The sequence below is a fragment of the Oncorhynchus keta genome, unplaced genomic scaffold, assembly GCF_023373465.1.
Source record: "Oncorhynchus keta strain PuntledgeMale-10-30-2019 unplaced genomic scaffold, Oket_V2 Un_contig_325_pilon_pilon, whole genome shotgun sequence".
Lineage (NCBI taxonomy): Eukaryota > Metazoa > Chordata > Actinopteri > Salmoniformes > Salmonidae > Oncorhynchus > Oncorhynchus keta.
In genome coordinates this window covers 50,832-78,596 of record NW_026287162.1, presented here as the reverse complement: position 1 = coordinate 78,596, position 27,765 = coordinate 50,832, and the positions used below count along the sequence as shown (strand labels likewise).

The 27,765-nt window shown below is 49.0% G+C and overlaps 1 protein-coding gene across 1 annotated transcript; it reads left to right on the top strand.

Moving 5' to 3' along the window:
* Positions 1–27,765, top strand: LOC127923801 (eukaryotic translation initiation factor 3 subunit B). The gene is made up of 17 exons (XM_052507845.1): positions 1–121; positions 2,761–2,818; positions 2,922–3,050; positions 5,503–5,660; positions 12,125–12,256; positions 13,342–13,408; positions 13,952–13,998; positions 14,414–14,624; positions 15,786–15,879; positions 16,663–16,678; positions 16,769–16,878; positions 17,812–17,890; positions 18,010–18,148; positions 23,009–23,134; positions 25,786–25,972; positions 26,208–26,317; positions 27,136–27,765. The coding sequence occupies exons 2-16, from the start codon at positions 2,765–2,767 to the stop codon at positions 26,303–26,305; spliced, it is 1,647 nt and encodes a 548-aa protein (XP_052363805.1). The 5' UTR covers positions 1–121; positions 2,761–2,764; the 3' UTR covers positions 26,306–26,317; positions 27,136–27,765.

Genomic DNA, 27,765 nt, shown 5'->3' with positions numbered 1-27,765 from the left:
GGTACATCTTCTTGGAGTATGGGGCTCCCACTCAGGCTCTGGAGGCAGTGAAGAACGCTGACGGCTACAAGCTGGACAAGCAGCACACCTTCAGAGTCAATGTGTTCACCGACTTCGACAAGTAAGAAAACACCACATCATTCCAGCTGTTATATGGGGTGTCTAGGGGCATCATTCCAGCTGTTATATGGGGTGTCTGGGGGCATCATTCCAGCTGTTATATGGGGTGTCTAGGGGCATCATTCCAGCTGTTATATGGGGTGTTCAGGGCATCATTCCAGCTGTTATATGGGGTGTCTGGGGCATCATTCCAGCTGTTATATGGGGTGTCTGGGGCATCATTCCAGCTGTTATATGGGGTGTCTAGGGGGCATCATTCCAGCTGTTATATGGGGTGTTCAGGGCATCATTCCAGCTGTTATATGGGGTGTTCAGGGCATCATTCCAGCTGTTATATGGGGTGTCTAGGGGCATCATTCCAGCTGTTATATGGGGTGTCTAGGGGCATCATTCCAGCTGTTATATGGGGTGTTCAGGGCATCATTCCAGCTGTTATATGGGGTGTCCGGGAGCATCATTCCAGCTGTTATATGGGGTGTCTAGGGCATCATTCCAGCTGTTATATGGGGTGTCTAGGGCATCATTCCAGCTGTTATATGGGGTGTCTGGGGCATCATTCCAGCTGTTATATGGGGTGTCCGGGGCATCATTCCAGCTGTTATATGGGGTGTTCAGGGCATCATTCCAGCTGTTATATGGGGTGTCTAGGGGCATCATTCCAGCTGTTATATGGGGTGTCTAGGGCATCATTCCAGCTGTTATATGGGGTGTCTAGGGGCATCATTCCAGCTGTTATATGGGGTGTCTGGGGCATCATTCCAGCTGTTATATGGGGTGTTCAGGGCATCATTCCAGCTGTTATATGGGGTGTTCGGGGCATCATTCCAGCTGTTATATGGGGTGTCCGGGGGCATCATTCCAGCTGTTATATGGGGTGTCTAGGGGCATCATTCCAGCTGTTATATGGGGTGTCTAGGGGATCATTCCAGCTGTTATATGGGGTGTCTAGGGCATCATTCCAGCTGTTATATGGGGTCATTCCAGCTGTTATATGGGGTGTCCGGGAGCATCATTCCAGCTGTTATATGGGGTGTCTAGGGGCATCATTCCAGCTGTTATATGGGGTGTCTAGGGGCATCATTCCAGCTGTTATATGGGGTGTCTAGGGCATCATTCCAGCTGTTATATGGGGTGTTTGGGGCATCATTCCAGCTGTTATATGGGGTGTCTAGGGGCATCATTCCAGCTGTTATATGGGGTGTCTAGGGGGCATCATTCCAGCTGTTATATGGGGTGTCTAGGGGCATCATTCCAGCTGTTATATGGGGTGTTCAGGGCATCATTCCAGCTGTTATATGGGGTGTCTAGGGGCATAATTCCAGCTGTTATATGGGGTGTCTAGGGGCATCATTCCAGCTGTTATATGGGGTGTCTAGGGCATCATTCCAGCTGTTATATGGGGTGTCTAGGGCATCATTCCAGCTGTTATATGGGGTGTCTAGGGGCATCATTCCAGCTGTTATATGGGGTGTTCAGGGCATCATTCCAGCTGTTATATGGGGTGTCCGGGAGCATCATTCCAGCTGTTATATGGGGTGTCCGGGGGCATCATTCCAGCTGTTATATGGGGTGTCCGGGAGCATCATTCCAGCTGTTATATGGGGTGTCCGGGGCATCATTCCAGCTGTTATATGGGGTGTTCAGGGCATCATTCCAGCTGTTATATGGGGTGTCTAGGGCATCATTCCAGCTGTTATATGGGGTGTCTGGGGCATCATTCCAGCTGTTATATGGGGTGTCTAGGGCATCATTCCAGCTGTTATATGGGGTGTCTAGGGGCATCATTCCAGCTGTTATATGGGGTGTCTAGGGCATCATTCCAGCTGTTATATGGGGTGTTCAGGGCATCATTCCAGCTGTTATATGGGGTGTTCAGGGCATCATTCCAGCTGTTATATGGGGTGTTCAGGGCATCATTCCAGCTGTTATATGGGGTGTCTAGGGCATCATTCCAGCTGTTATATGGGGTGTCTAGGGCATCATTCCAGCTGTTATATGGGGTGTCCGGGGGCATCATTCCAGCTGTTATATGGGGTGTCTAGGGCATCATTCCAGCTGTTATATGGGGTGTCTAGGGGCATCATTCCAGCTGTTATATGGGGTGTTCGGGGGCATCATTCCAGCTGTTATATGGGGTGTCCGGGGGCATCATTCCAGCTGTTATATGGGGTGTCCGGGGCATCATTCCAGCTGTTATATGGGGTGTCTAGGGGCATCATTCCAGCTGTTATATGGGGTGTCTAGGGGCATCATTCCAGCTGTTATATGGGGTGTCTAGGGGCATCATTCCAGCTGTTATATGGGGTGTCTAGGGGCATCATTCCAGCTGTTATATGGGGTGTCTAGGGGCATCATTCCAGCTGTTATATGGGGTGTTCGGGGCATCATTCCAGCTGTTATATGGGGTGTCCGGGGGCATCATTCCAGCTGTTATATGGGGTGTCCGGGGCATCATTCCAGCTGTTATATGGGGTGTCTAGGGCATCATTCCAGCTTTATATGGGGTGTCTAGGGGCATCATTCCAGCTGTTATATGGGGTGTTCAGGGCATCTAGGCACAACATCAACACGGCAGAAATGTTTGCCATAGATATACATGATATAGAACTGTCTGCTGTAGATGGTGACGTTGTGTTCCAGGTACATGAGCATCAGTGACGAGTGGGAGACTCCTGAGAAGCAGCCCTTCAAGGACTTTGTGAGTGTTACACACTGTCACTTCAACCACACGTTCAGAGAATACCCAGCCGGTGTTGTGGAGGGGGTCATTACTAATGGTCACTTCCTGTTTTGGTTGCCAGGGTAACATGCGTCACTGGATGGAGGACCCTGACTGTCGTGACCAGTACAGCGTCATCTACGAATCAGGAGAGAGGACCGCCATCTTCAACAACGACGCCAAGGATCCAATCGTCTCTGAGGAGAGGGCGGTGAGTCAACCAGTCGACCAATCACGACAGCGCAGTGAGATGATGGTTCAACCAATCAGAATTTTTTTTTTTTTTTTTTTGCACTGAGCACATTCTCCATCTACAGAAATACTTTTTACGGCTTTGATGCTTAAAAAAATAGAAGGCTTGATTGTGTAAATCAGAATCTTTGCCGTGGTGTATATTGATTAATTCTGAGGTTGTGGCCGTGTGGTGTTGTTATTGTATATTGATTAATTCTGAGGTTGTGGCTGTGTGGTGTTGTTATTGTATATTGATTAATTCTGAGGTTGTGGCCGTGTGGTGTTGTTATTGTATATTGATTAATTCTGGGGTTGTGGCTGTGTGGTGTTGTTATTGTATATTGATTAATTCTGAGGTTGTGGCTGTGTGGTGTTGTTATTGTATATTGGTTAATTCTGAGGTTGTGGCCGTTGGTGTTGTTATTGTATATTGATTAATTCTGAGGTTGTGGCCGTGTGGTGTTGTTATTGTATATTGATTAATTCTGAGGTTGTGGCCGTGTGGTGTTGTTATTGTATATTGGTTAATTCTGAGGTTGTGGCTGTGTGGTGTTGTTATTGTATATTGATTAATTCTGAGGTTGTGGCCGTGTGGTGTTGTTATTGTATATTGGTTAATTCTGAGGTTGTGGCTGTGTGGTGTTGTTATTGTATATTGATTAATTCTGAGGTTGTGGCCGTGTGGTGTTGTTATTGTATATTGGTTAATTCTGAGGTTGTGGCCGTGTGGTGTTGTTATTGTATATTGATTAATTCTGAGGTTGTGGCCGTGTGGTGTTGTTATTGTATATTGATTAATTCTGAGGTTGTGGCCGTGTGGTGTTGTTATTGTATATTGATTAATTCTGAGGTTGTGGCCGTGTGGTGTTGTTATTGTATATTGATTAATTCTGAGGTTGTGGCCGTGTGGTGTTGTTATTGTATATTGATTAATTCTGAGGTTGTGGCCGTGTGGTGTTGTTATTGTATATTGATTAATTCTGAGGTTGTGGCCGTGTGGTGTTGTTATTGTATATTGATTAATTCTGAGGTTGTGGCCGTGTGGTGTTGTTATTGTATATTGGTTAATTCTGAGGTTGTGGCTGTGTGGTGTTGTTATTGTATATTGATTAATTCTGAGGTTGTGGCCGTGTGGTGTTGTTATTGTATATTGATTAATTCTGAGGTTGTGGCCGTGTGGTGTTGTTATTGTATATTGATTAATTCTGAGGTTGTGGCCGTGTGGTGTTGTTATTGTATATTGATTAATTCTGAGGTTGTGGCCGTGTGGTGTTGTTATTGTATATTGATTAATTCTGAGGTTGTGGCCGTGTGGTGTTGTTATTGTATATTGATTAATTCTGAGGTTGTGGCCGTGTGGTGTTGTTATTGTTATATTGTGGCCGTTAATTCTGAGGTTGTGGCCGTGTGGTGTTGTTATTGTATATTGATTAATTCTGAGGTTGTGGCCGTGTGGTGTTGTTATTGTATATTGATTAATTCTGAGGTTGTGGCCGTGTGGTGTTGTTATTGTATATTGATTAATTCTGAGGTTGTGGCCGTGTGGTGTTGTTATTGTATATTGATTAATTCTGAGGTTGTGGCCGTGTGGTGTTGTTATTGTATATTGATTAATTCTGAGGTTGTGGCCGTGTGGTGTTGTTATTGTATATTGATTAATTCTGAGGTTGTGGCCGTGTGGTGTTGTGTATATTGATTAATTCTGGGGTTGTGGCTGTGTGGTGTTGTTATTGTATATTGATTAATTCTGAGGTTGTGGCCGTGTGGTGTTGTTATTGTATATTGATTAATTCTGAGGTTGTGGCTGTGTGGTGTTGTTATTGTATATTGATTAATTCTGAGGTTGTGGCTGTGTGGTGTTGTTATTGTATATTGATTAATTCTGAGGTTGTGGCCGTGTGGTGTTGTTATTATTGATTAATTCTGTTGTGGCCGTGTGGTGTTGTTATATATGATTAATTCTGAGGTTGTGGCCGTGTGGTGGTGTTATTGTATATTGATTAATTCTGAGGTTGTGGCCGTGTTGTTGTTATTGTATATTGGTTAATTCTGAGGTTGTGGCTGTGTGGTGTTGTTATTGTATATTGATTAATTCTGAGGTTGTGGCCGTGTGGTGTTGTTATTGTATATTGATTAATTCTGAGGTTGTGGCCGTGTGGTGTTGTTATTGTATATTGATTAATTCTGAGGTTGTGGCCGTGTGGTGTTGTTATTGTATATTGATTAATTCTGAGGTTGTGGCCGTGTGGTGTTGTTATTGTATATTGATTAATTCTGAGGTTGTGGCCGTGTGGTGTTGTTATTGTATATTGATTAATTCTGAGGTTGTGGCCGTGTGGTGTTGTTATTGTATATTGATTAATTCTGAGGTTGTGGCTGTGTGGTGTTGTTATTGTATATTGATTAATTCTGAGGTTGTGTCCCTGTAGCGCTGGACGGAGACCTATGTGCGCTGGTCTCCCAAGGGAACCTACCTGGCCACGTTCCACCAGCGAGGCATTGCATTGTGGGGCGGAGAGAAGTTCAAGCAGATCCAACGTTTCAGCCACCAGGGAGTGTCTCTGATCGACTTCTCCCCCTGCGAGAGGTAACCAATCGCTAATGAATAATACATGCCTGTCTAGATCACATCTATGAAGCCTTATGGGGCGGCAGGTAGCCTAGTGGTTAGAGAGGGAGGGGGGGATATAGGGAATAGGGTGTGTCTAGTCACTGGGAATAGGGACCAGGTGTGTCTAATCACTGGGAATAGGGTGTGTCTAATCACTGGGAATAGGGTGTGTCTAATCACTGGGAATAGGGTGTGTCTAATCACTGGGAATAGGGTGTGTCTAATCACTGGGAATAGGGTGTGTCTAATCACTTATCACTGGGAATAGGGTGTGTCTAATCACTGGGAATAGGGTGTGTCTAGTCACTGGGAATAGGGTGTGTCTAGTCACTGGGAATAGGGTGTGTCTAGTCACTGGGAATAGGGTGTGTCTAGTCACTGGGAATAGGGTGTGTCTAGTCACTGGGAATAGGGACCAGGTGTGTCTAATCACTGGGACTAGGGTGTGTCTAATCACTGGGACTAGGGTGTGTCTAATCACTGGGACTAGGGTGTGTCTAATCACTGGGACTAGGGTGTGTCTAATCACTGGGAATAGGGTGTGTCTAATCACTGGGAATAGGGACCAGGTGTGTCTAATCACTGGGAATAGGGTGTGTCTAGTCACTGGGAATAGGGTGTGTCTAGTCACTGGGAATAGGGTGTGTCTAGTCACTGGGAATAGGGTGTGTCTAGTCACTGGGAATAGGGTGTGTCTAGTCACTGGGAATAGGGTGTGTCTAGTCACTGGGAATAGGGTGTGTCTAATCACTGGGAATAGGTGTGTCTAGTCACTGGGAATAGGGTGTGTCTAATCACTGGGAATAGGGTGTGTCTAGTCACTGGGAATAGGGTGTGTCTAGTCACTGGGAATAGGGTGTGTCTAGTCACTGGGAATAGGGTGTGTCTAGTCACTGGGAATAGGGTGTGTCTAGTCACTGGGAATAGGGTGTGTCTAGTCACTGGGAATAGGGTGTGTCTAGTCACTGGGAATAGGGTGTGTCTAGTCACTGGGAATAGGGTGTGTCTAGTCACTGGGAATAGGGTGTGTCTAGTCACTGGGAATAGGGTGTGTCTAGTCACTGGGAATAGGGTGTGTCTAGTCACTGGGAATAGGGTGTGTCTAGTCACTGGGAATAGGGTGTGTCTAGTCACTGGGAATAGGGTGTGTCTAGTCACTGGGAATAGGGTGTGTCTAGTCACTGGGAATAGGGTGTGTCTAGTCACTGGGAATAGGGACCAGGTGTGTCTAATCACTGGGAATAGGGTGTGTCTAATCACTTATCACTGGGAATAGGGTGTGTCTAATCACTGGGAATAGGGTGTGTCTAATCACTGGGAATAGGGTGTGTCTAATCACTGGGACTAGGGTGTGTCTAATCACTTCACTGGGAATAGGGTGTGTCTAATCACTGGGAATAGGGTGTGTCTAGTCACTGGGAATAGGGTGTGTCTAGTCACTGGGAATAGGGTGTGTCTAATCACTGGGAATAGGGTGTGTCTAATCACTGGGAATAGGGTGTGTCTAATCACTGGGAATAGGGACAGGTGTGTCTAATCACTGGGAATAGGGTGTGTCTAATCACTGGGAATAGGGTGTGTCTAATCACTGGGACTAGGGTGTGACTAATCACTGGGAATAGGGTGTGTCTAATCACTGGGAATAGGGTGTCTAATCACTGGGAATAGGGACCAGGTGTGTCTAATCACTGGGAATAGGGTGTGTCTAATCACTGGGAATAGGGACACTGGGAATGTGTCTAGTCACTGGGAATAGGGTGTCTAGTCACTGGGAATAGGGTGTGTCTAGTCACTGGGAATAGGGACACTGGGAATAGGGTGTGTCTAATCACTGGGAATAGGGAGTCACTGGGAATGGGTGTGTCTAATCACTGGGAATAGGGTGTGTCTACACTGGGAATAGGGTGTGTCTAATCACTGGGAATAGGGTGTGTCTAGTCACTGGGAATAGGGTGTGTCTAATCACTGGGAATAGGGTGTGTCTAGTCACTGGGAATAGGGTGTGTCTAGTCACTGGGAATAGGGTGTGTCTAGTCACTGGGAATAGGGTGTGTCTAATCACTGGGAATAGGGTGTGTCTAGTCACTGGGAATAGGGTGTGTCTAGTCACTGGGAATAGGGTGTGTCTAGTCACTGGGAATAGGGTGTGTCTAGTCACTGGGAATAGGGTGTGTCTAGTCACTGGGAATAGGGTGTGTCTAGTCACTGGGAATAGGGTGTGTCTAGTCACTGGGAATAGGGTGTGTCTAGTCACTGGGAATAGGGTGTGTCTAGTCACTGGGAATAGGGTGTGTCTAGTCACTGGGAATAGGGTGTGTCTAGTCACTGGGAATAGGGTGTGTCTAGTCACTGGGAATAGGGTGTGTCTAGTCACTGGGAATAGGGTCTAGTCACTGGGAATGGGTGTGTCTAATCACTGGGAATAGGGTGTGTCTAGTCACTGGGAATAGGGTGTGTCTAATCACTGGGAATAGGGACAGGGTGTGTCTAATCACTGGGAATAGGGACCGGGTGTGTCTAATCACTGGGAATAGGGACAGGGTGTGTCTAGTCACTGGGAATAGGGACAGTGTGACTAGTCACTGGGAATAGGGACCGGGTGTGTCTAATCACTGGGAATAGGGTGTGTCTAATCACTGGGAATAGGGTGTGTCTAGTCACTGGGAATAGGGACCGGTGTGTCTAATCACTGGGAATAGGGACCAGGTGTGTCTAATCACTGGGAATAGGGTGTGTCTAATCACTGGGAATAGGGACCAGGTGTGTCTAATCACTGGGAATAGGGACCAGGTGTGTCTAATCACTGGGAATAGGGACCAGGTGTGTCTAATCACTGGGAATAGGGACCAGGTGTGTCTAATCACTGGGAATAGGGACCAGGTGTGTCTAATCACTGGGAATAGGGACCAGGTGTGTCTAGTCACTGGGAATAGGGTGTGTCTAGTCACTGGGAATAGGGTGTGTCTAGTCACTGGGAATAGGGTGTGTCTAGTCACTGGGAATAGGGTGTGTCTAATCACTGGGAATAGGGTGTGTCTAATCACTGGGAATAGGGTGTGTCTAGTCACTGGGAATAGGGTGTGTCTAGTCACTGGGAATAGGGTGTGTCTAGTCACTGGGAATAGGGAGTCACTGGGAATAGGGTGTGTCTAGTCACTGGGAATAGGGTGTGTCTAGTCACTGGGAATAGGGTGTGTCTAGTCACTGGGAATAGGGTGTGTCTAGTCACTGGGAATAGGGTGTGTCTAGTCACTGGGAATAGGAGTCACTGGGAATAGGGTGTGTCTAGTCACTGGGAATAGGGTGTGTCTAGTCACTGGGAATAGGGAGTCACTGGGAATAGGGTGTGTCTAGTCACTGGGAATAGGGTGTGTCTAGTCACTGGGAATAGGGAGTCACTGGGAATAGGGTGTGTCACTGGGAATAGGGTGTGTCTAGTCACTGGGAATAGGGAGTCACTGGGAATAGGGTGTGTCTAATCACTGGGAATAGGGTGTGTCTAATCACTGGGAATAGGGTGTGTCTAATCACTGGGAATAGGGAATCACTGGGAATGTGTGTGTCTAATCACTGGGAATAGGGACAGGGTGTGTCTAATCACTGGGAATAGGGACCGGTGTGACTAATCACTGGGAATAGGGACAGGTGTGACTGTCTAATCAATCTGGGAATAGGGACCGGGTGTGACTAATCGCTGGGAATAGGGACCGGGTGTGACTAATCACTGGGAATAGGGACCTGGTGTGACTAATCGCTGGGAATAGGGACCGGGTGTGTCTAATCGCTGGGAATAGGGACCTGGTGTGTCTAATCGCTGGGAATAGGGACCGGGTGTGTCTAATCACTGGGAATAGGGACCGGGTGTGTCTAATCACTGGGAATAGGGACCGGGTGTGTCTAATCACTGGGAATAGGGACAGGGTGTGTCTAATCACTGGGAATAGGGACAGGGTGTGTCTAATCACTGGGAATAGGGACAGGGTGTGTCTAATCACTGGGAATAGGGACAGGGTGTGTCTAATCACTGGGAATAGGGACAGGGTGTGTCTAATCACTGGGAATAGGGACAGGGTGTGTCTAATCACTGGGAATAGGGACAGGGTGTGTCTAATCACTGGGAATAGGGACAGGGTGTGTCTAATCACTGGGAATAGGGACAGGGTGTGTCTAATCACTGGGAATAGGGACAGGGTGTGTCTAATCACTGGGAATAGGGACCGGGTGTGTCTAATCACTGGGAATAGGGACAGGGTGTGTCTAATCACTGGGAATAGGGACAGGGTGTGTCTAATCACTGGGAATAGGGACAGGGTGTGTCTAATCACTGGGAATAGGGACAGGGTGTGACTAATCACTGGGAATAGGGACCGGGTGTGTCTAATCACTGGGAATAGGGACAGGGTGTGTCTAATCACTGGGAATAGGGACCGGGTGTGTCTAATCACTGGGAATAGGGACCGGGTGTGTCTAATCACTGGGAATAGGGACAGGGTGTGTCTAATCACTGGGAATAGGGACAGGGTGTGTCTAATCACTGGGAATAGGGACAGGGTGTGTCTAATCACTGGGAATAGGGACAGGGTGTGACTAATCACTGGGAATAGGGACCGGTGTGTCTAATCACTGGGAATAGGGACAGGGTGTGTCTAATCACTGGGAATAGGGACCGGGTGTGTCTAATCACTGGGAATAGGGACAGGGTGTGTCTAATCACTGGGAATAGGGACAGGGTGTGTCTAATCACTGGGAATAGGGACCGGTGTGTCTAATCACTGGGAATAGGGACCGGGTGTGTCTAATCACTGGGAATAGGGACAGGGTGTGTCTAATCACTGGGAATAGGGACAGGGTGTGTCTAATCACTGGGAATAGGGACAGGGTGTGTCTAATCACTGGGAATAGGGACCTGGTGTGTCTAATCACTGGGAATAGGGACAGGGTGTGTCTAATCACTGGGAATAGGGACAGGGTGTGTCTAATCACTGGGAATAGGGACCTGGGTGTGTCTAATCACTGGGAATAGGGACCTGGTGTGTCTAATCACTGGGAATAGGGACCTGGTGTGTCTAATCACTGGGAATAGGGACCAGGTGTGTCTAATCACTGGGAATAGGGACCAGGTGTGTCTAATCACTGGGAATAGGGACCAGGTGTGTCTAATCACTGGGAATAGGGACCAGGTGTGACTAATCACTGGGAATAGGGACAGGGTGTGTCTAATCACTGGGAATAGGGACCAGGTGTGTCTAATCACTGGGAATAGGGACCTGGTGTGTCTAATCACTGGGAATAGGGACCAGGTGTGTCTAATCACTGGGAATAGGGACCAGGTGTGTCTAGTCACTGGGAATAGGGACCTGGTGTGTCTAATCACTGGGAATAGGGACCGGGTGTGTCTAATCACTGGGAATAGGGACCGGTGTGACTAATCACTGGGAATAGGGACCTGGTGTGTCTAGTCACTGGGAATAGGGACCTGGTGTGACTAATCACTGGGAATAGGGACCTGGTGTGTCTAATCACTGGGAATAGGGACCTGGTGTGTCTAATCACTGGGAATAGGGACCTGGGTGTGTCTAATCACTGGGAATAGGGACCTGGTGTGACTAATCACTGGGAATAGGGACCTGGGTGTGTCTAATCACTGGGAATGGGACAGGGTGTGTCTAATCACTGGGAAGTGGTGTGCCCCGGAGGGATCCGTGACGATGGGAAACCGTTCTTCCACGATAAAGTCCTTAATTTGGTGTTTTGTTGACGGTGGTGTGAAAACGCTGTCTCCAGAATCTCCCAGAAGTGTTAATAATAATAATAATAATATATGCCATTTAGCAGACGCTTTTATCCAAAGCGACTTACAGTCATGTGTGCATACATTCTACGTATGGGTGGTCCGAACCCTGGCGTTAATCTCCCAGAAGAAGGACCTGTAGTCCTTCTGATTTGGGATCCAGTTACTGAGACTCCCTTTAAAACCCCTGGGCTCCTTTCCTCATTCAAAGTCTCTGAGATCTCTTCTTCTAGCCATGCTAGCCAAGATACATGACCTTATTTAAAAATTAAAAGTAAACATTTTACCTTTATTTAACCAGGCAAGTCAGTTAAGAACAAATTCTTATTTTCAATGACGGCCTAGGAACAGTGGGTTAACTGTCTGTTCAGGGGCAGAACGACAGATTTGTACCGTGTCAGCTCGGGGTTTGAACTTGCAACCTTCCGGTTACTAATCCAACACTCTAACCACTAGGCTACCCTGCCGCCCCTAAGCATGATGGGATGTTAATCGATGTACTTTGTACCCCCCTCGTTGACTCAAGTGTTTCCTTTCATTTTGGCAGTTACCCTGTACATGGTGAGCCTAGTGTGGTTATAACCTGTCTATGTCATCTGTACGAATCCTTATGAAGCTACACATAAAGGTGTTATATAATGCTTGGTAGGTACGTGGTGACGTTCAGTCCCCTGATGGACACTAAGGAGGACCCCCAGGCCATCATCATCTGGGACATTCTGACTGGCCAGAAGAAGAGAGGCTTTCACTGTGAGAGCTCCGCCCACTGGCCCATCTTCAAGTAAGGACTGACTACCCACCTCTCTGTTTTAATGTCTCTACATCTTCTAGTAAGGCCTGACTACCCACCCCTCTGTTTTCATGTCTCTACATCTTCTAGTAAGGCCTGACTACCCACCTCTCTGTTTTCATGTCTCTATCCTGTTCCTGTCTCTACATCTTCTAGTAAGGCCTGACTACCCACCCCTCTGTTTTCATGTCTCTACATCTTCTAGTAAGGCCTGACTACCCACCTCTCTGTTTTCATGTCTCTACATCTTCTAGTAAGGCCTGACTACCCACCCCTCTGTTTTCATGTCTCTATCCTGTTCCTGTCTCTACATCTTCTAGTAAGGCCTGACTACCCACCCCTCTGTTTTCATGTCTCTACATCTTCTAGTAAGGCCTGACTACCCACCCCTCTGTTTTCATGTCTCTACATCTTCTAGTAAGGCCTGACTACCCACCTCTCTGTTTTCATGTCTCTACATCTTCTAGTAAGGCCTGACTACCCACCCCTCTGTTTTCATGTCTCTACATCTTCTAGTAAGGCCTGACTACCACCCCTCTGTTCTAGTAGCCAAGAACTGTAGCAGAACTTGTTTCTCTTGCTTTCTGTCTTGGTTCTCTCCCTAGCTGCAGCGGTCTGTCTTGGTTCTCTTCCCTAACTGTCTTGGTTCTCTCCCTAACTGCAGCGGTCTGTCTTGGTTCTCTCCCCTAACTGTCTTGGTTCTCTCCCTAACTGCAGTGGTCTGTCTTGGTTCTCTCCCCTAATTGTCTTGGTTCTCTCCCTAACTGCAGTGGTCTGTCTTGGTTCTCCCCTAACTGTTTTGGTTCTCTCCCCTACCTGCAACGGTCTGTCTTGGTTCTCTCCCTACCTGCAACTGTCTTGGTTCTCTCCCTAACTGTCTTGGTTCTCTCCCTAACTGTCTTGGTTCTCTCCCTAACTGTCTTGGTTCTCTCCCTAACTGTCTTGGTTCTCTCCCTAACTGTCTTGGTTCTCTCCCTAACTGTCTTGGTTCTCTCCCTAACTGTCTTGGTTCTCTCCCCTAATTGTCTTGGTTCTCTCCCTACCTGCATTGGTCTAACGTGTGTCTGTTTCTCCAGGTGGAGTCACGATGGGAAGTTCTTTGCCAGGATGACCCAGGACACACTGAGCATCTACGAGACCCCAGTAAGTCCCCACACTGAGCATCTACGAGACCCCAGTAAGTCCCCACACTGAGCATCTACGAGACCCCAGTAAGTCCCCACACTGAGCATCTACGAGACCCCAGTAAGTCCCCACACTGAGCATCTACGAGACCCCAGTAAGTCCCCACACTGAGCATCTACGAGCACCCGAGACCCAGTAAGTCCCCACACTGAGCATCTACGAGACCCCAGTAAGTCCCCACACTGAGCATCTACGAGACCCCAGTAAGTCCCCACACTGAGCATCTACGAGACCCCAGTAAGTCCCCACACTGAGCGTCTATGAGACCCCAGTAAGTTAGATTGACCAGTATTCCCCACACTGAGCATCTATGACCCCAGTACGTTAGATTGACCATTATTACTCTGAGCGTCTATGAGACCCCAGTACGTTAGATTGACTAGTATTACTCTGAGCGTCTGAGACCCCAGTAAGTTAGATTGACCAGTATTACTCTGAGTGTCTCTGTGTAACAGACTGGTGTGTCCATACTTAATAACATCCTGTTTTCTCCTGTCGTAGTCCATGGGCCTGTTGGATAAGAAGAGTCTGAAGATCAGTGGTATCAAGTAAGTCTTTATCCTGGTGATGTTGACCCTTAGAGACTAGTTAGAGGAATACACCAGGTGATGACATCATAGCGGTGTGTGTATATATTAATCCCCTCCTCCCCTCTGCAGGGACTTCTCCTGGTCCCCAGGTGATGACATCATAGCGGTGTGTGTGTGTATATACTAATCCCCTCCTCCCCTCTGCAGGGACTTCTCCTGGTCCCCAGGCGATAACATCATAGCGGTGTGTGTGTGTATATATTAATCCCCTCCTCCCCTCTGCAGGGACTTCTCCTGGTCCCCAGGCGATAACATCATAGCGTTGTGTGTGTGTGTATTAATCCTCTCCTCCCCTCTGCAGGGACTTCTCCTGGTCCCCAGGTGGTGACATCATAGCGGTGTGTATATATTAATCCCCTCCTCCCCTCTGCAGGGACTTCTCCTGGTCCCCAGGCGATAACATCATAGCGTTCTGGGTCCCCGAGGACAAAGACATCCCAGCCAGAGTGACTCTGATGCAGCTTCCCTCCAGACAGGAGATCAGAGTCAGGAACCTCTTCAATGTGGTGGACTGTAAACTCCACTGGCAGAGACAGGGAGACTACCTCTGTGTCAAGGTGGACCGGACACCTAAAGGAACTCAGGTTAGTGAAGGGGTGGGACAGAGACAGGGAGACTACCTCTGTGTCAAGGTGGACCGGACACCTAAAGGAACTCAGGTTAGTGAAGGGGAGGAGAACAGAGACAGGGAGACTACCTCTGTGTCAAGGTGGACCGGACACCTAAAGGAACTCAGGTTAGTGAAGGGGAGGAGAACAGAGACAGGGAGACGACCTCTGTGTCAAGGTGGACCGGACACCTAAAGGAACTCAGGTTAGTGAAGGGGGGAGAACAGAGACAGGAGACTACCTCTGTGTCAAGGTGGACCGGACACCTAAAGGAACTCAGGTTAGTGAAGGGGGACAGAGACAGGAGATGACCTCTGTGTCAAGGTGGACCGGACACCTAAAGGAACTCAGGTTAGTGAAGGGGGGGACAGAGACAGGAGACTACCTCTGTGTCAAGGTGGACCGGACACCTAAAGGAACTCAGGTTAGTGAAGGGGGACAGAGACAGGAGACGACCTCTGTGTCAAGGTGGACCGGACACCTAAAGGAACTCAGGTTAGTGAAGGGGGGCAGAGACAGGGAGACGACCTCTGTGTCAAGGTGGACCGGACACCTAAAGGAACTCAGGTTAGTGAAGGGGGAGGAGAACAGAGGGAGGGAGACGACCTCTGTGTCAAGGTGGACCGGACACAGAGGCAAACCTCATTTACAAGTCAACTTTCTCTCTCTGTCCTCATCCTGTGTCATTCTCTCATTGTCCTCTCCTTCATCATTCTCTGTCCTCTCCTATCCTCTCGTTCTCTCCTCCTGTCTGTCCTCTCCTCTCGTTCTCTCCTCCTGTCTCTCCTATCCTCTCGTTCTCTCCTCCTGTCTCTCCTATCCTCTCGTTCTCTCCTCCTGTCTCTCCTATCCTCTCGTTCTCTCCTCCTGTCTCTCCTATCCTCTCGTTCTCTCCTCCTGTCTCTCCTATCCTCTCGTTCTCTCCTCCTGTCTGTCCTCTCCTCTCGTTCTCTCCTCCTGTCTGTCCTCTCCTCTCGTTCTCTCCTCCTGTCTGTCCTCTCCTCTCGTTCTCTCCTCCTGTCTGTCCTCTCCTCTCGTTCTCTCCTCCTGTCTGTCCTCTCCTCTCGTTCTCCCTCCTCCTGTCTGTCCTCTCGTTCTCTCCTCTCCTTCTCTCCTCTCCTTCTCTCCTTCTCTCAGGGTGTGGTGACCAACTTTGAGATCTTCAGGATGAGAGAGAAGCAGGTTCCTGTTGACGTGGTGGAGATGAAGGGAGACCCGGAATCTAAAACTGGTAACGCACACCCCCCACTTTGACAAGATGGACAGAACCCCCCACTGATAATGTGCAGTAACACCACCAGGTGCAGTAACACCACCAGGTGCAGTAACACCACCAGGTGCAGTAACAGCACCAGGTGCAGTAACAGCACCAGGTGCAGTAACAGCACCAGGTGCAGTAACACCACTAGGTGCAGTAACACCACTAGGTGCAGTAACACCACTAGGTAACACCACTAGGTGCAGTAACACCACTAGGTAACACCACTAGGTGCAGTAACACCACTAGGTAACACCACTAGGTGCAGTAACACCACTAGGTAACACCACTAGGTGCAGTAACACCACTAGGTAACACCACTAGGTAACACCACTAGGTAACACCACTAGGTACAGTAACACCACTAGGTGCAGTAACACCACTAGGTGCAGTAACACCACTAGGTGCAGTAACACCACTAGGTGCAGTAACACCACTAGGTGCAGTAACACCACCAGGTGCAGTAACACTACCAGGTGCAGTAACACCACTAGGTAACACCACCAGGTATAGTAACACCACCAAGTGCAGTAACACCACTAGGTACAGTAACACCACTAGGTACAGTAACACCACCAGGTGCAGTAACACCACCAGGTGCAGTAACACCACCAGGTGCAGTAACACCACTAGGTGCAGTAACACCACTAGGTGCAGTAACACCACCAGGTATAGTAACACCACCAGGTGCAGTAACACCACTAGGTGCAGTAACACCACTAGGTGCAGTAACAACACCAGTGTTGTCGTCCCTAGCGGAGAGCATCATAGCGTGTGTAGGTGCAGTAACACCACCAGGTGCAGTAACACCACCAGGTATAATAACACCAGTGTTGTCGTCCCCTAGCGGAGAGCATCATAGCGTTGCCTGGGAGCCCAACGGCAGTAAGTTTGCCGTCCTGCACGGTGAATCTCCCAGAATCAACGCCTCGTTCTACCACGTCAAGAACAACGGGAAGATAGAACTCATCAGTGAGTCCAACCTTTACCTGAGAATATCTCATGACTCTGTAATGTCTATAAGGATGTCTCCTCTCCCCCCTCTCTCTCAGTCCAACCTTTACCTGAGAATATCTCATGACTCTGTAATGTCTATAAGGATGTCTCCTCTCCCCCCTCTCTCTCTGTCCAACCTTTACCTGAGAATATCTCATGACTCTGTAATGTCTATAAGGACTCTACTGTTGTCAGATGTCGTATTCAGTCCTTTGGCAAACAACACAGTCTGTTACTGTAACATTCTCTCTCCTCCCCCCCTTCTCTCTCTCTCTCCCTCCCCCCTTCTCTCTCTCTCTCCCTCCCCCCTTCTCTCTCCTCTCCTCCCCCCCCTCTCTCCCTCTCTCCCCCCTTCTCTCTCTCCTCTCCTCCCCCCTTCTCTCTCTCCTCTCCTCCCCCCTTCTCTCTCCCTCTCCTCCCCCCTCTCTCTCTCCTCCTCCCCCCTTCTCTCTCCTCTCCTCCCCCTTCTCTCTCCCTCTCCTCCCCCTTCTCTCTCCTCTCTCCCCCCCCTTCTCTCTCCTCTCCTCCCCCCCTTCTCTCTCCTCTCCTCCCCCTTCTCTCTCCTCTCCTCCCCCCTTCTCTCTCCTCTCCTCCCCCCTTCTCTCTCCTCTCCTCCCCCTTCTCTCTCCTCTCCTCCCCCTTCTCTCTCCTCTCCTCCCCCCTTCTCTCTCCTCTCCTCCCCCCTTCTCTCTCCTCTCCTCCCCCCTTCTCTCTCCTCTCCTCCCCCTTCTCTCTCCCTCTCCTCCCCCCTTCCTCTCTCCTCTCCTCCCCCCTTCTCTCTCCCTCTCCTCCCCCCTTCTCTCCTCCTCTCCTCCCCCTTCTCTCTCCCACCTTGTCTCCTCTCTCCTCCCCCTCCTTTCTCCCCCCTCTCTCCTCCCCCCTCCTATCTCCCCTACCTTCTCTCTCCAGAGATGTTTGACAAGCAGCAGGCCAACAGCATCTTCTGGAGTCCTCAGGGACAGTTCATGGTGCTGGCTGGACTCAGGAGGTACAAGACCTGTGTGTGTGTGTGTGTGTGTGTGTGTGTGTGTGTGTGTGTGTGTGTGTGTGTGTGTGTGTGTGTGTGTGAGATCTCCCCTCCTGTGTTAACCCTGTCCTCTCCTCCAGTATGAACGGGGCCCTGGCGTTTGTGGACACCTCTGACTGCACCATGATGAACATGGTTGAACACTACATGGCCTCTGACGTAGAGTGGGACCCTACGGGACGATACCTGGTGACCTCTGTGTCCTGGTGGAGTCACAAGGTACACCTGACACACACACACACCTGACACAAACACAGGGAATAAACTCTGATACACACACCTGACACACACACCTGACACACACACAGGGAATAAACTCTGATACACACACCTGACACACACACATGACACACCTGACATAAACACAGGGAATAAACTCTGATACACACACCTCTCACACACACACCTCTCACACACACACCTGACACACACACACCTGACACACACAAACACAGGCAATAAACTCCTGCTGTCATGTTTATTTAAATGGAAGATCAACCAAATGAAGGTTGGTTTGTACCACAATAATTAACCGATGATATCAGGCCACTCTGGGCCGTGATTACAGACAGGGTAGCCTAGTGGTTAGAGCGTTGGACTAGTAACCAGCAGGTAGCCTAGTGGTCAGAGCGTTGGACTAGTAACCAGCAGGTAGCCTAGTGGTCAGAGCGTTGGACTAGTAACCAGCAGGTAGCCTAGTGGTCAGAGCGTTGGACTAGTAACCAGCAGGTAGCCTAGTGGTCAGAGCGTTGGGCTAGTAACCAGCAGGTAGCCTAGTGGTTAGAGCGTTGGACTAGTAACCAGCAGGTAGCCTAGTGGTTAGAGCGTTGGACTAGTAACCAGCAGGTAGCCTAGTGGTCAGAGCGTTGGACTAGTAACCAGCAGGTAGCCTAGTGGTCAGAGCGTTGGACTAGTAACCAGCAGGTAGCCTAGTGGTTAGAGCGTTGGACTAGTAACCAGCAGGTAGCCTAGTGGTTAGAGCGTTGGACTAGTAACCAGCAGGTAGACTAGTGGTTAGAGCGTTGGACTAGTAACCAGCAGGTAGCCTAGTGGTTAGAGCGTTGGACTAGTAACCAGCAGGTAGCCTAGTGGTCAGAGCGTTGGACTAGTAACCAGCAGGTAGCCTAGTGGTTAGAGCGTTGGACTAGTAACCAGCAGGTAGCCTAGTGGTTAGAGCGTTGGACTAGTAACCAGCAGGTAGCCTAGTGGTTAGAGCGTTGGACTAGTAACCAGCAGGTAGCCTAGTGGTCAGAGCGTTGGACTAGTAACCAGCAGGTAGCCTAGTGGTTAGAGCGTTGGACTAGTAACCAGCAGGTAGCCTAGTGGTTAGAGCGTTGGACTAGTAACCAGCAGGTAGCCTAGTGGTTAGAGCGTTGGACTAGTAACCAGCAGGTAGCCTAGTGGTTAGAGCGTTGGACTAGTAACCAGCAGGTAGCCTAGTGGTTAGAGCGTTGGACTAGTAACCAGCAGGTAGCCTAGTGGTTAGAGCGTTGGACTAGTAACCAGCAGGTAGCCTAGTGGTTAGAGCGTTGGACTAGTAACCAGCAGGTAGACTAGTGGTTAGAGCGTTGGACTAGTAACCAGCAGGTAGACTAGTGGTTAGAGCGTTGGACTAGTAACCAGCAGGTAGCCTAGTGGTCAGAGCGTTGGACTAGTAACCAGCAGGTAGCCTAGTGGTCAGAGCGTTGGACTAGTAACCAGCAGGTAGCCTAGTGGTCAGAGCGTTGGACTAGTAACCAGCAGGTAGCCTAGTGGTTAGAGCGTTGGACTAGTAACCAGCAGGTAGCCTAGTGGTTAGAGCGTTGGACTAGTAACCAGCAGGTAGACTAGTGGTTAGAGCGTTGGACTAGTAACCAGCAGGTAGCCTAGTGGTTAGAGCGTTGGACTAGTAACCAGCAGGTAGCCTAGTGGTCAGAGCGTTGGACTAGTAACCAGCAGGTAGCCTAGTGGTTAGAGCGTTGGACTAGTAACCAGCAGGTAGCCTAGTGGTTAGAGCGTTGGACTAGTAACCAGCAGGTAGCCTAGTGGTTAGAGCGTTGGACTAGTAACCAGCAGGTAGCCTAGTGGTCAGAGCGTTGGACTAGTAACCAGCAGGTAGCCTAGTGGTTAGAGCGTTGGACTAGTAACCAGCAGGTAGCCTAGTGGTTAGAGCGTTGGACTAGTAACCAGCAGGTAGCCTAGTGGTTAGAGCGTTGGACTAGTAACCAGCAGGTAGCCTAGTGGTTAGAGCGTTGGACTAGTAACCAGCAGGTAGCCTAGTGGTCAGAGCGTTGGACTAGTAACCAGCAGGTAGCCTAGTGGTTAGAGCGTTGGACTAGTGGTTAGAGTAACCAGCAGGTAGCCTAGTGGTTAGAGCGTTGGACTAGTAACCAGCAGGTAGACTAGTGGTTAGAGCGTTGGACTAGTAACCAGCAGGTAGCCTAGTGGTTAGAGCGTTGGACTAGTAACCAGCAGGTAGCCTAGTGGTTAGAGCGTTGGACTAGTAACCAGCAGGTAGCCTAGTGGTCAGAGCGTTGGACTAGTAACCAGCAGGTAGCCTAGTGGTCAGAGCGTTGGACTAGTAACCAGCAGGTAGCCTAGTGGTTAGAGCGTTGGACTAGTAACCAGCAGGTAGCCTAGTGGTTAGAGCGTTGGACTAGTAACCAGCAGGTAGACTAGTGGTTAGAGCGTTGGACTAGTAACCAGCAGGTAGCCTAGTGGTCAGAGCGTTGGACTAGTAACCAGCAGGTAGACTAGTGGTTAGAGCGTTGGACTAGTAACCAGCAGGTAGACTAGTGGTCAGAGCGTTGGACTAGTAACCAGCAGGTAGCCTAGTGGTTAGAGCGTTGGACTAGTAACCAGCAGGTAGCCTAGTGGTCAGAGCGTTGGACTAGTAACCAGCAGGTAGACTAGTGGTTAGAGCGTTGGACTAGTAACCAGCAGGTAGCCTAGTGGTCAGAGCGTTGGACTAGTAACCAGCAGGTAGCCTAGTGGTTAGAGCGTTGGACTAGTAACCAGCAGGTAGCCTAGTGGTTAGAGCGTTGGACTAGTAACCAGCAGGTAGCCTAGTGGTTAGAGCGTTGGACTAGTAACCAGCAGGTAGCCTAGTGGTTAGAGCGTTGGAGCAGCAGTGTTTGTGATTACACCCTGATGAAGACAGCAGTGTCTGTGATTACACCCTGATGAAGACAACAGTGTTTGTGATTACACCCTGATGAAGACAGCAGTGTTTGTGATTACACCCTGATGAAGACAGCAGTGTTTGTGATTACACCCTGATGAAGACAGCAGTGTTTGTGATTACACCCTGATGAAGACAGCAGTGTCTGTGATTACACCCTGATGAAGACAGCAGTGTTTGTGATTACACCCTGATGAAGACAGCAGTGTTTGTGATTACACCCTGATGAAGACAGCAGTGTTTGTGATTACACCCTGATGAAGACAGCAGTGTCTGTGATTACACCCTGATGAAGACAGCAGTGTCTGTGATTACACCCTGATGAAGACAACAGTGTTTGTGATTACACCCTGATGAAGACTGCAGTGTTTGTGATTACACCCTGATGAAGACAGCAGTGTTTGTGATTTACACCCTGATGAAGACAGCAGTGTCTGTGATTACACCCTGATGAAGACTGCAGTGTTTGTGATTACACCCTGATGAAGACAGCAGTGTTTGTGATTACACCCTGATGAAGACTGCAGTGTTTGTGATTACACCCTGATGAAGACAGCAGTGTTTGTGATTACACCCTGATGAAGACAACAGTGTCTGTGATTACACCCTGATGAAGACAGCAGTGTTTGTGATTACACCCTGATGAAGACAGCAGTGTTTGTGATTACACCCTGATGAAGACAACAGTGTCTGTGATTACACCCTGATGAAGACAGCAGTGTCTGTGATTACACCCTGATGAAGACAGCAGTGTCTGTGATTACACCCTGATGAAGACAGCAGTGTTTGTGATTACACCCTGATGAAGACAGCAGTGTTTGTGATTACACCCTGATGAAGACAGCAGTGTCTGTGATTACACCCTGATGAAGACAGCAGTGTCTGTGATTACACCCTGATGAAGACAGCAGTGTCTGTGATTACACCCTGATGAAGACAGCAGTGTTTGTGATTACACCCTGATGAAGACAGCAGTGTCTGTGATTACACCCTGATGAAGACAGCAGTGTTTGTGATTACACCCTGATGAAGACAACAGTGTTTGTGATTACACCCTGATGAAGACAGCAGTGTTTGTGATTACACCCTGATGAAGACAGCAGTGTTTGTGATTACACCCTGATGAAGACAGCAGTGTTTGTGATTACACTGTGCTTCTACACCTGCATTGCTTGCTGTTTGGGGTTTTAGGCTGGGTTTCTGTACAGCACTTTGATAAATCAGCTGATGTAAGAAGGTCTATATAAATACATTTGATTTGATTTGAAAACAGCTGTTGAAACGTTGGTATTTTATTTTTTTGCATCTGAGCTCCTAGAGTGTGCGGCTCTCTTTAATGTTCAAGTTTTCTACTCTGCTAGCCAGCACCTCTCCTAAACAGGTGTTCTACTCCGCTAGCCAGCACCTCTCCTAAACAGGTGTTCTACTCCGCTAGCCAGCACCTCTCCTAAACAGGTGTTCTACTCCCTAGCCAGCACCTCTCCTAAACAGGTGTTCTACTCCCTAGCCAGCACCTCTCCTAAACAGGTGTTCTACTCCCCTAGCCAGCACCTCTCCTAAACAGGTGTTCTACTCCCTAGCCAGCACCTCTCCTAAACAGGTGTTCTACTCCCCTAGCCAGCACCTCTCCTAAACAGGTGTTCTACTCCCCTAGCCAGCACCTCTCCTAAACAGGTGTTCTACTCCCTAGCCAGTACCTCTCCTAAACTGGTGTTCTACTCCCCTAGCCAGTACCTCTCCTAAACAGGTGTTCTACTCCCCTAGCCAGCACCTCTCTAAACAGGTGTTCTACTCCGCTAGCCAGCACCTCTCCTAAACAGGTGTTCTACAGTGTGTTATTATCTGAGCCATACCAAGTGTGTTATTATCTGAGCCATACCAAGTGTGTTTAAAAAAAAAAGGGGTTGTCTCTCCGTCAGGTGGACAATGCCTATTGGCTGTGGACCTTCCAGGGGCGTCTCCTCCAGAAGAACAACAAGGACCGTTTCTGTCAGCTACTCTGGAGACCTCGGCCTGCTACCCTGCTCACACAGGACTCCATCAAGGTACGTGTGTGTGTGTGTGTGTGTGTGTGTGTGTGTGTCCAGTGTTTATAAAGGGTATTTACTCTGTCATCAAGGTTGTTTTAAACCAATAGAATCCAAAACTTGTTCAGTGTCTGGACAAGTAGTGACTTCTGTCTAAACTTCTGTGTGTCTGAGTTTTGTTGTAATGTGTCTGACTGCGTATATATAACATCAGCTGCTTGGACCTCAGCTTAGAAGGACCCTGTCTTGTTGCTACTATAACATCAGCTTGGCCACCCTTGGTGGTCTTGTTTGCTACTAAACATGGGCTTAGGACCCTTGATGGTCTGTCTTGGTGCTACTATAACATCAGGCTTAGCGTCCCTGACAGTCTTGTTGCTACTATAACAGGGCTTAGCTGGGACCCTTGATGGTCTTGTTATAACATGGGCTTGTTGTGATGGTCTTGGTGCTACTATAACATGGGCTTAGCGTCTTGTTGCTACTATAACATGGGCTTTACCCTTGGACCTTGTATTATAACATGGGCTTAGCCGGGACCCTTGATGGTCTTGGTGCTACTATAACAAATCAAATGTTGCTTAAACCTAGGAAAAACTCCCTAGACCTCCTGTGGGCTATGTGGTCCTCTTCTGGCTGTGCCGTAGAGATTATAACAGAACATGACCAAGATGTTCAAATGTTCATAAATGACCAGCATGGTCGAGTAAAGGCAGAACAGTTGAAACTGGAGCAGCAGCACCCTGGGGACAGTCATGTCAGGTAGTGTTAAACTCAGGTAACATGTGGGGTGGCTCCTCTTCTGGCTGTGGAAGAGCCCAAGATGTTCAAATGTTCATGACCAGTCTTGAAACTGGAGCAGGAGCATGGCTGGACTATAACATGTCATGATGGTCTTGTTGCTACTATAACATGGGCTTACCCTTGCCGGTCTTGTTGCTACTATAACATGGTTTAGCCGGGACCCTTGATGGTCTTGTTGCTACTATAACATGGGCTTAGCCGGGACCCTTGGTGGTCTTGTTGCTACTATAACATGGGCTTAGCCGGGACCCTTGACAGTCTTGTTGCTACTATAACATGGGCTTAGCCGACCCTTGATGGTCTTGGTTGCTACTATAACATGGGCTTAGCCGACAGTCTTGTTGCTACTACCCTTAATCTTGATGGTCTTGTTGCTACTATAACATGGGCTTAGCCGGACCCTTGATGCTTGTTGCTACTATAACATGGGCTTAGCCGGGACCCTTGATGGTCTTGTTGCTACTATAACATGGGCTTAGCCGACCCTGACTGTCTTTTGCTACCCTTGACAGTCTTGTTGCTACTATAACATGGGCTTAGCTTGGGACCCTGACAGTCTTGTTGCTACTATAACATGGGCTTAGCCGGGACCCTGACAGTCTTGTTGCTACTATAACATGGGCTTAGCCGGGACCCTGACAGTCTTGTTGCTACTATAACATGGGCTTAGCTGGGACGGGACCCTTGATGGTCTTGTTGCTACTATAACATAACACCCTTGGGCTTACTATAACATGCCGGGACCCTGACAGTCTTGTTGCTACTATAACATGGGCTTAGCCGGGACCCTTGATGGTCTTGTTGCTACTATAACATGGGCTTAGCCGGGACCATTGACCTGACAGTCTTGTTGCTACTATAACATGGGCTTAGCCGACCCTTGATGGTCTTGTTGCTACTATAACATGGGCTTAGCCGGGACCCTTGATGGTCTTGTTGCTACTATAACATGGGCTTAGCCGGGACCCTTGACAGGTCTTGTTGCTTCTATAACATGGGCTTAGCCGGGACCCTTGATGGTCTTGTTGCTACTATAACATGGGCTTAGCCGGGACCCTTGATGGTCTTGTTGCTACTATAACATGGGCTTAGCTGGGACCCTTGGGGCTTAGCTTGGGACCCTTGATGGTCTTGTTGCTACTATAACATGGGCTTAGCCGGGACCCTTGATGGTCTTGTTGCTACTATAACATGTCTTGTTGCTACTATAACATGGGCTTAGCCGGGACCCTTGATGGTCTTGTTGCTACTATAACATGGGCTTAGCCGGGACCCTTGATGGTCTTGTTGCTACTATAACATGGGCTTAGCCGACCCTGACAGTCTTGTTGCTACTATAACTACTATAACATGGGCTACTATAACATGGGCTTAGCCGGGACCCTGACAGTCTTGATGGTCTCCCTGACAGTCTTGTTGCTACTATAACATGGGCTTAGCCGGGACCCTATACTATAACATGGGCTTAGCCGGGACCCTTGGGCTTGTTGCTACTATAACATGGGCTTAGCTGGGACCCTTGATGGTCTTGTTGCTACTATAACATGGGCTTAGCCGGGACCCTGACACTTGTTGCTACTATAACATGACAGACAGTCTTGTTGCTACTATAACATGGGCTTAGCCGACCCTGACAGTCTTGTTGCTACTATAACATGGGCTTAGCCGACCCTTGATGGTCTCGTTGCTACTATAACATGGGCTTAGCCGACCCTTGATGGTCTTGTTGCTACTATAACATGGGACTTCTTGTTGCTACTATAACATGCTTAGCGACCCTGACAGTCTTGTTGCTACTATAACATGGGCTTAGCCCTTAGCGTGTAACGTGTTTTTCTTCTTGTGTTTTGACCCGTGTTCCCCAGGTGATAAAGAAGGACCTGAAGAAGTACTCTAAGATCTTTGAGCAGAAGGATCGTCTGAGCCAGTCGAAGGCCTCCAGGGAGCTGGTGGACAAGAGGAGGAGCATGATGGAGGACTACCGTACCTACCGGGAGGCTGCCCTGCAGCAGCACCACGAACAGAAGACTGCCCGCCTGCAGCTCCGAGGAGGTACGTAGATAACCCCCGCAGCTCTGAGGAGGTACGTAGATACCCCCGCAGCTCCGAGGAGGTACGTATAGATAAGCCCCCCCGCAGCTCCGGGGAGGTACGTAGATAAACCCCCCCCCTGATCTATGGCGGCCCAGACTCCAACTGTCTCACGCTACAGAAACAGGGAGATGGGCCGTTCTGGCTTGGGGACCAGGCTTACTAAGCTTGACCCCTGACCTCTCTCTGTCTCTAGGAGTGGACACTGACGAGCTGGACAGTAACACAGATGACTGGGAGGAGGAGACCATTGAGTTTTTTATCAACGAAGAAATCATTCCCCTCGGAGAGTAGTCCCCTTCGCAGGTAACACCCAAACACACACTACTACACACACACTCACTACACACACACAGACACTACCCACACACACGCACTACCCACACACACGCACTACCCACACACACGCACTACCCACACACACGCACTACCCACACACACGCACTACCCAAACACACACTACTACACACACTCACTACACACACACAGACACTACCCACACACACGCACTACACACACACTACTACCCACACACACTCACCCACACACACGTACTACACACACGCACTACCCACACACACACTACCCACACACACTCACTACACACACACTCACTACCCACACACTACCCCACACACACACTACACACAACACAGACACTACCCACACACACACTACTACACACACACTCACTACACACACACAGACACTACCCACACACACACTACTACACACACACTCACTACACACACACAGACACTACCCACACACACGCACTACCCACACACACGCACTACCCACACACACGTACTACCCACACACACGTACTACCCACACACACACGTACTACCCAAACACACTCACTACCCACACACACTCACTACCTACACACACTCACACTACCTACACACACTCACACTACCTACACACACACCTACACGCACACACACACTACCTACTGCCTACACACACACACACACACACTGCCTACACACACACACTGCCTACACACACACACTGCCTACACACACACACACTGCCTACACACACACACTGCCTACACACACACACACTAACTGGCTGTGGTTTTGACGGTCTCTCACCCCCCCCCCCTTTCTCTCCAGGTCCATTTTTGCGTGGGGACTAGAGGGGGGGGGCGTTGCCTTGTCGACTGGAGGAGGGAAAACTACGCTGAGAATCTTGGGAGTCGCCAGAGTTCCACCATTCTCTCTTTGTGACATCATCAAAGCGTGCCTTGTGGTATAGCGACTACAGCAAGCTAACAACTGAGGGAGGAGGGAGGAAACCAACTTTTAAACTCTTAATTTTTTATTCATCACCTTGGTCTTTTTCTGCCACTTTTTGAAATAGAACGATACTGTTTTTTTTTTCTCATAATCTATCCTCGCTCACTCACTCTCTATCCTTATCTTGACTACACACCCCCCTTGCAGTCTTTAACCGTCGTTACCGTGGCAACGGTCACACCTTACCATAACGAGACGGAGACCACCACCACCGGGAGGGATGAGGACTGGGTGTGTGACGTGGCAGTGTGTGTGTGAGGCTAGAGAGGGTGTTCTCCTGATGACCAAACGTTCAAGGCTGTGTTGCAGTAGTAGTAGTGTGTTGAAGTGGCGTTATCCTCCTCCGTTTAGACTACCTGACGTTGTTGTTGTTGTTGTTGTTGTCATACTAGACCACAACTATCACATGATCTTCCACGGCAATAAAGATAAACGTCATACAAATCA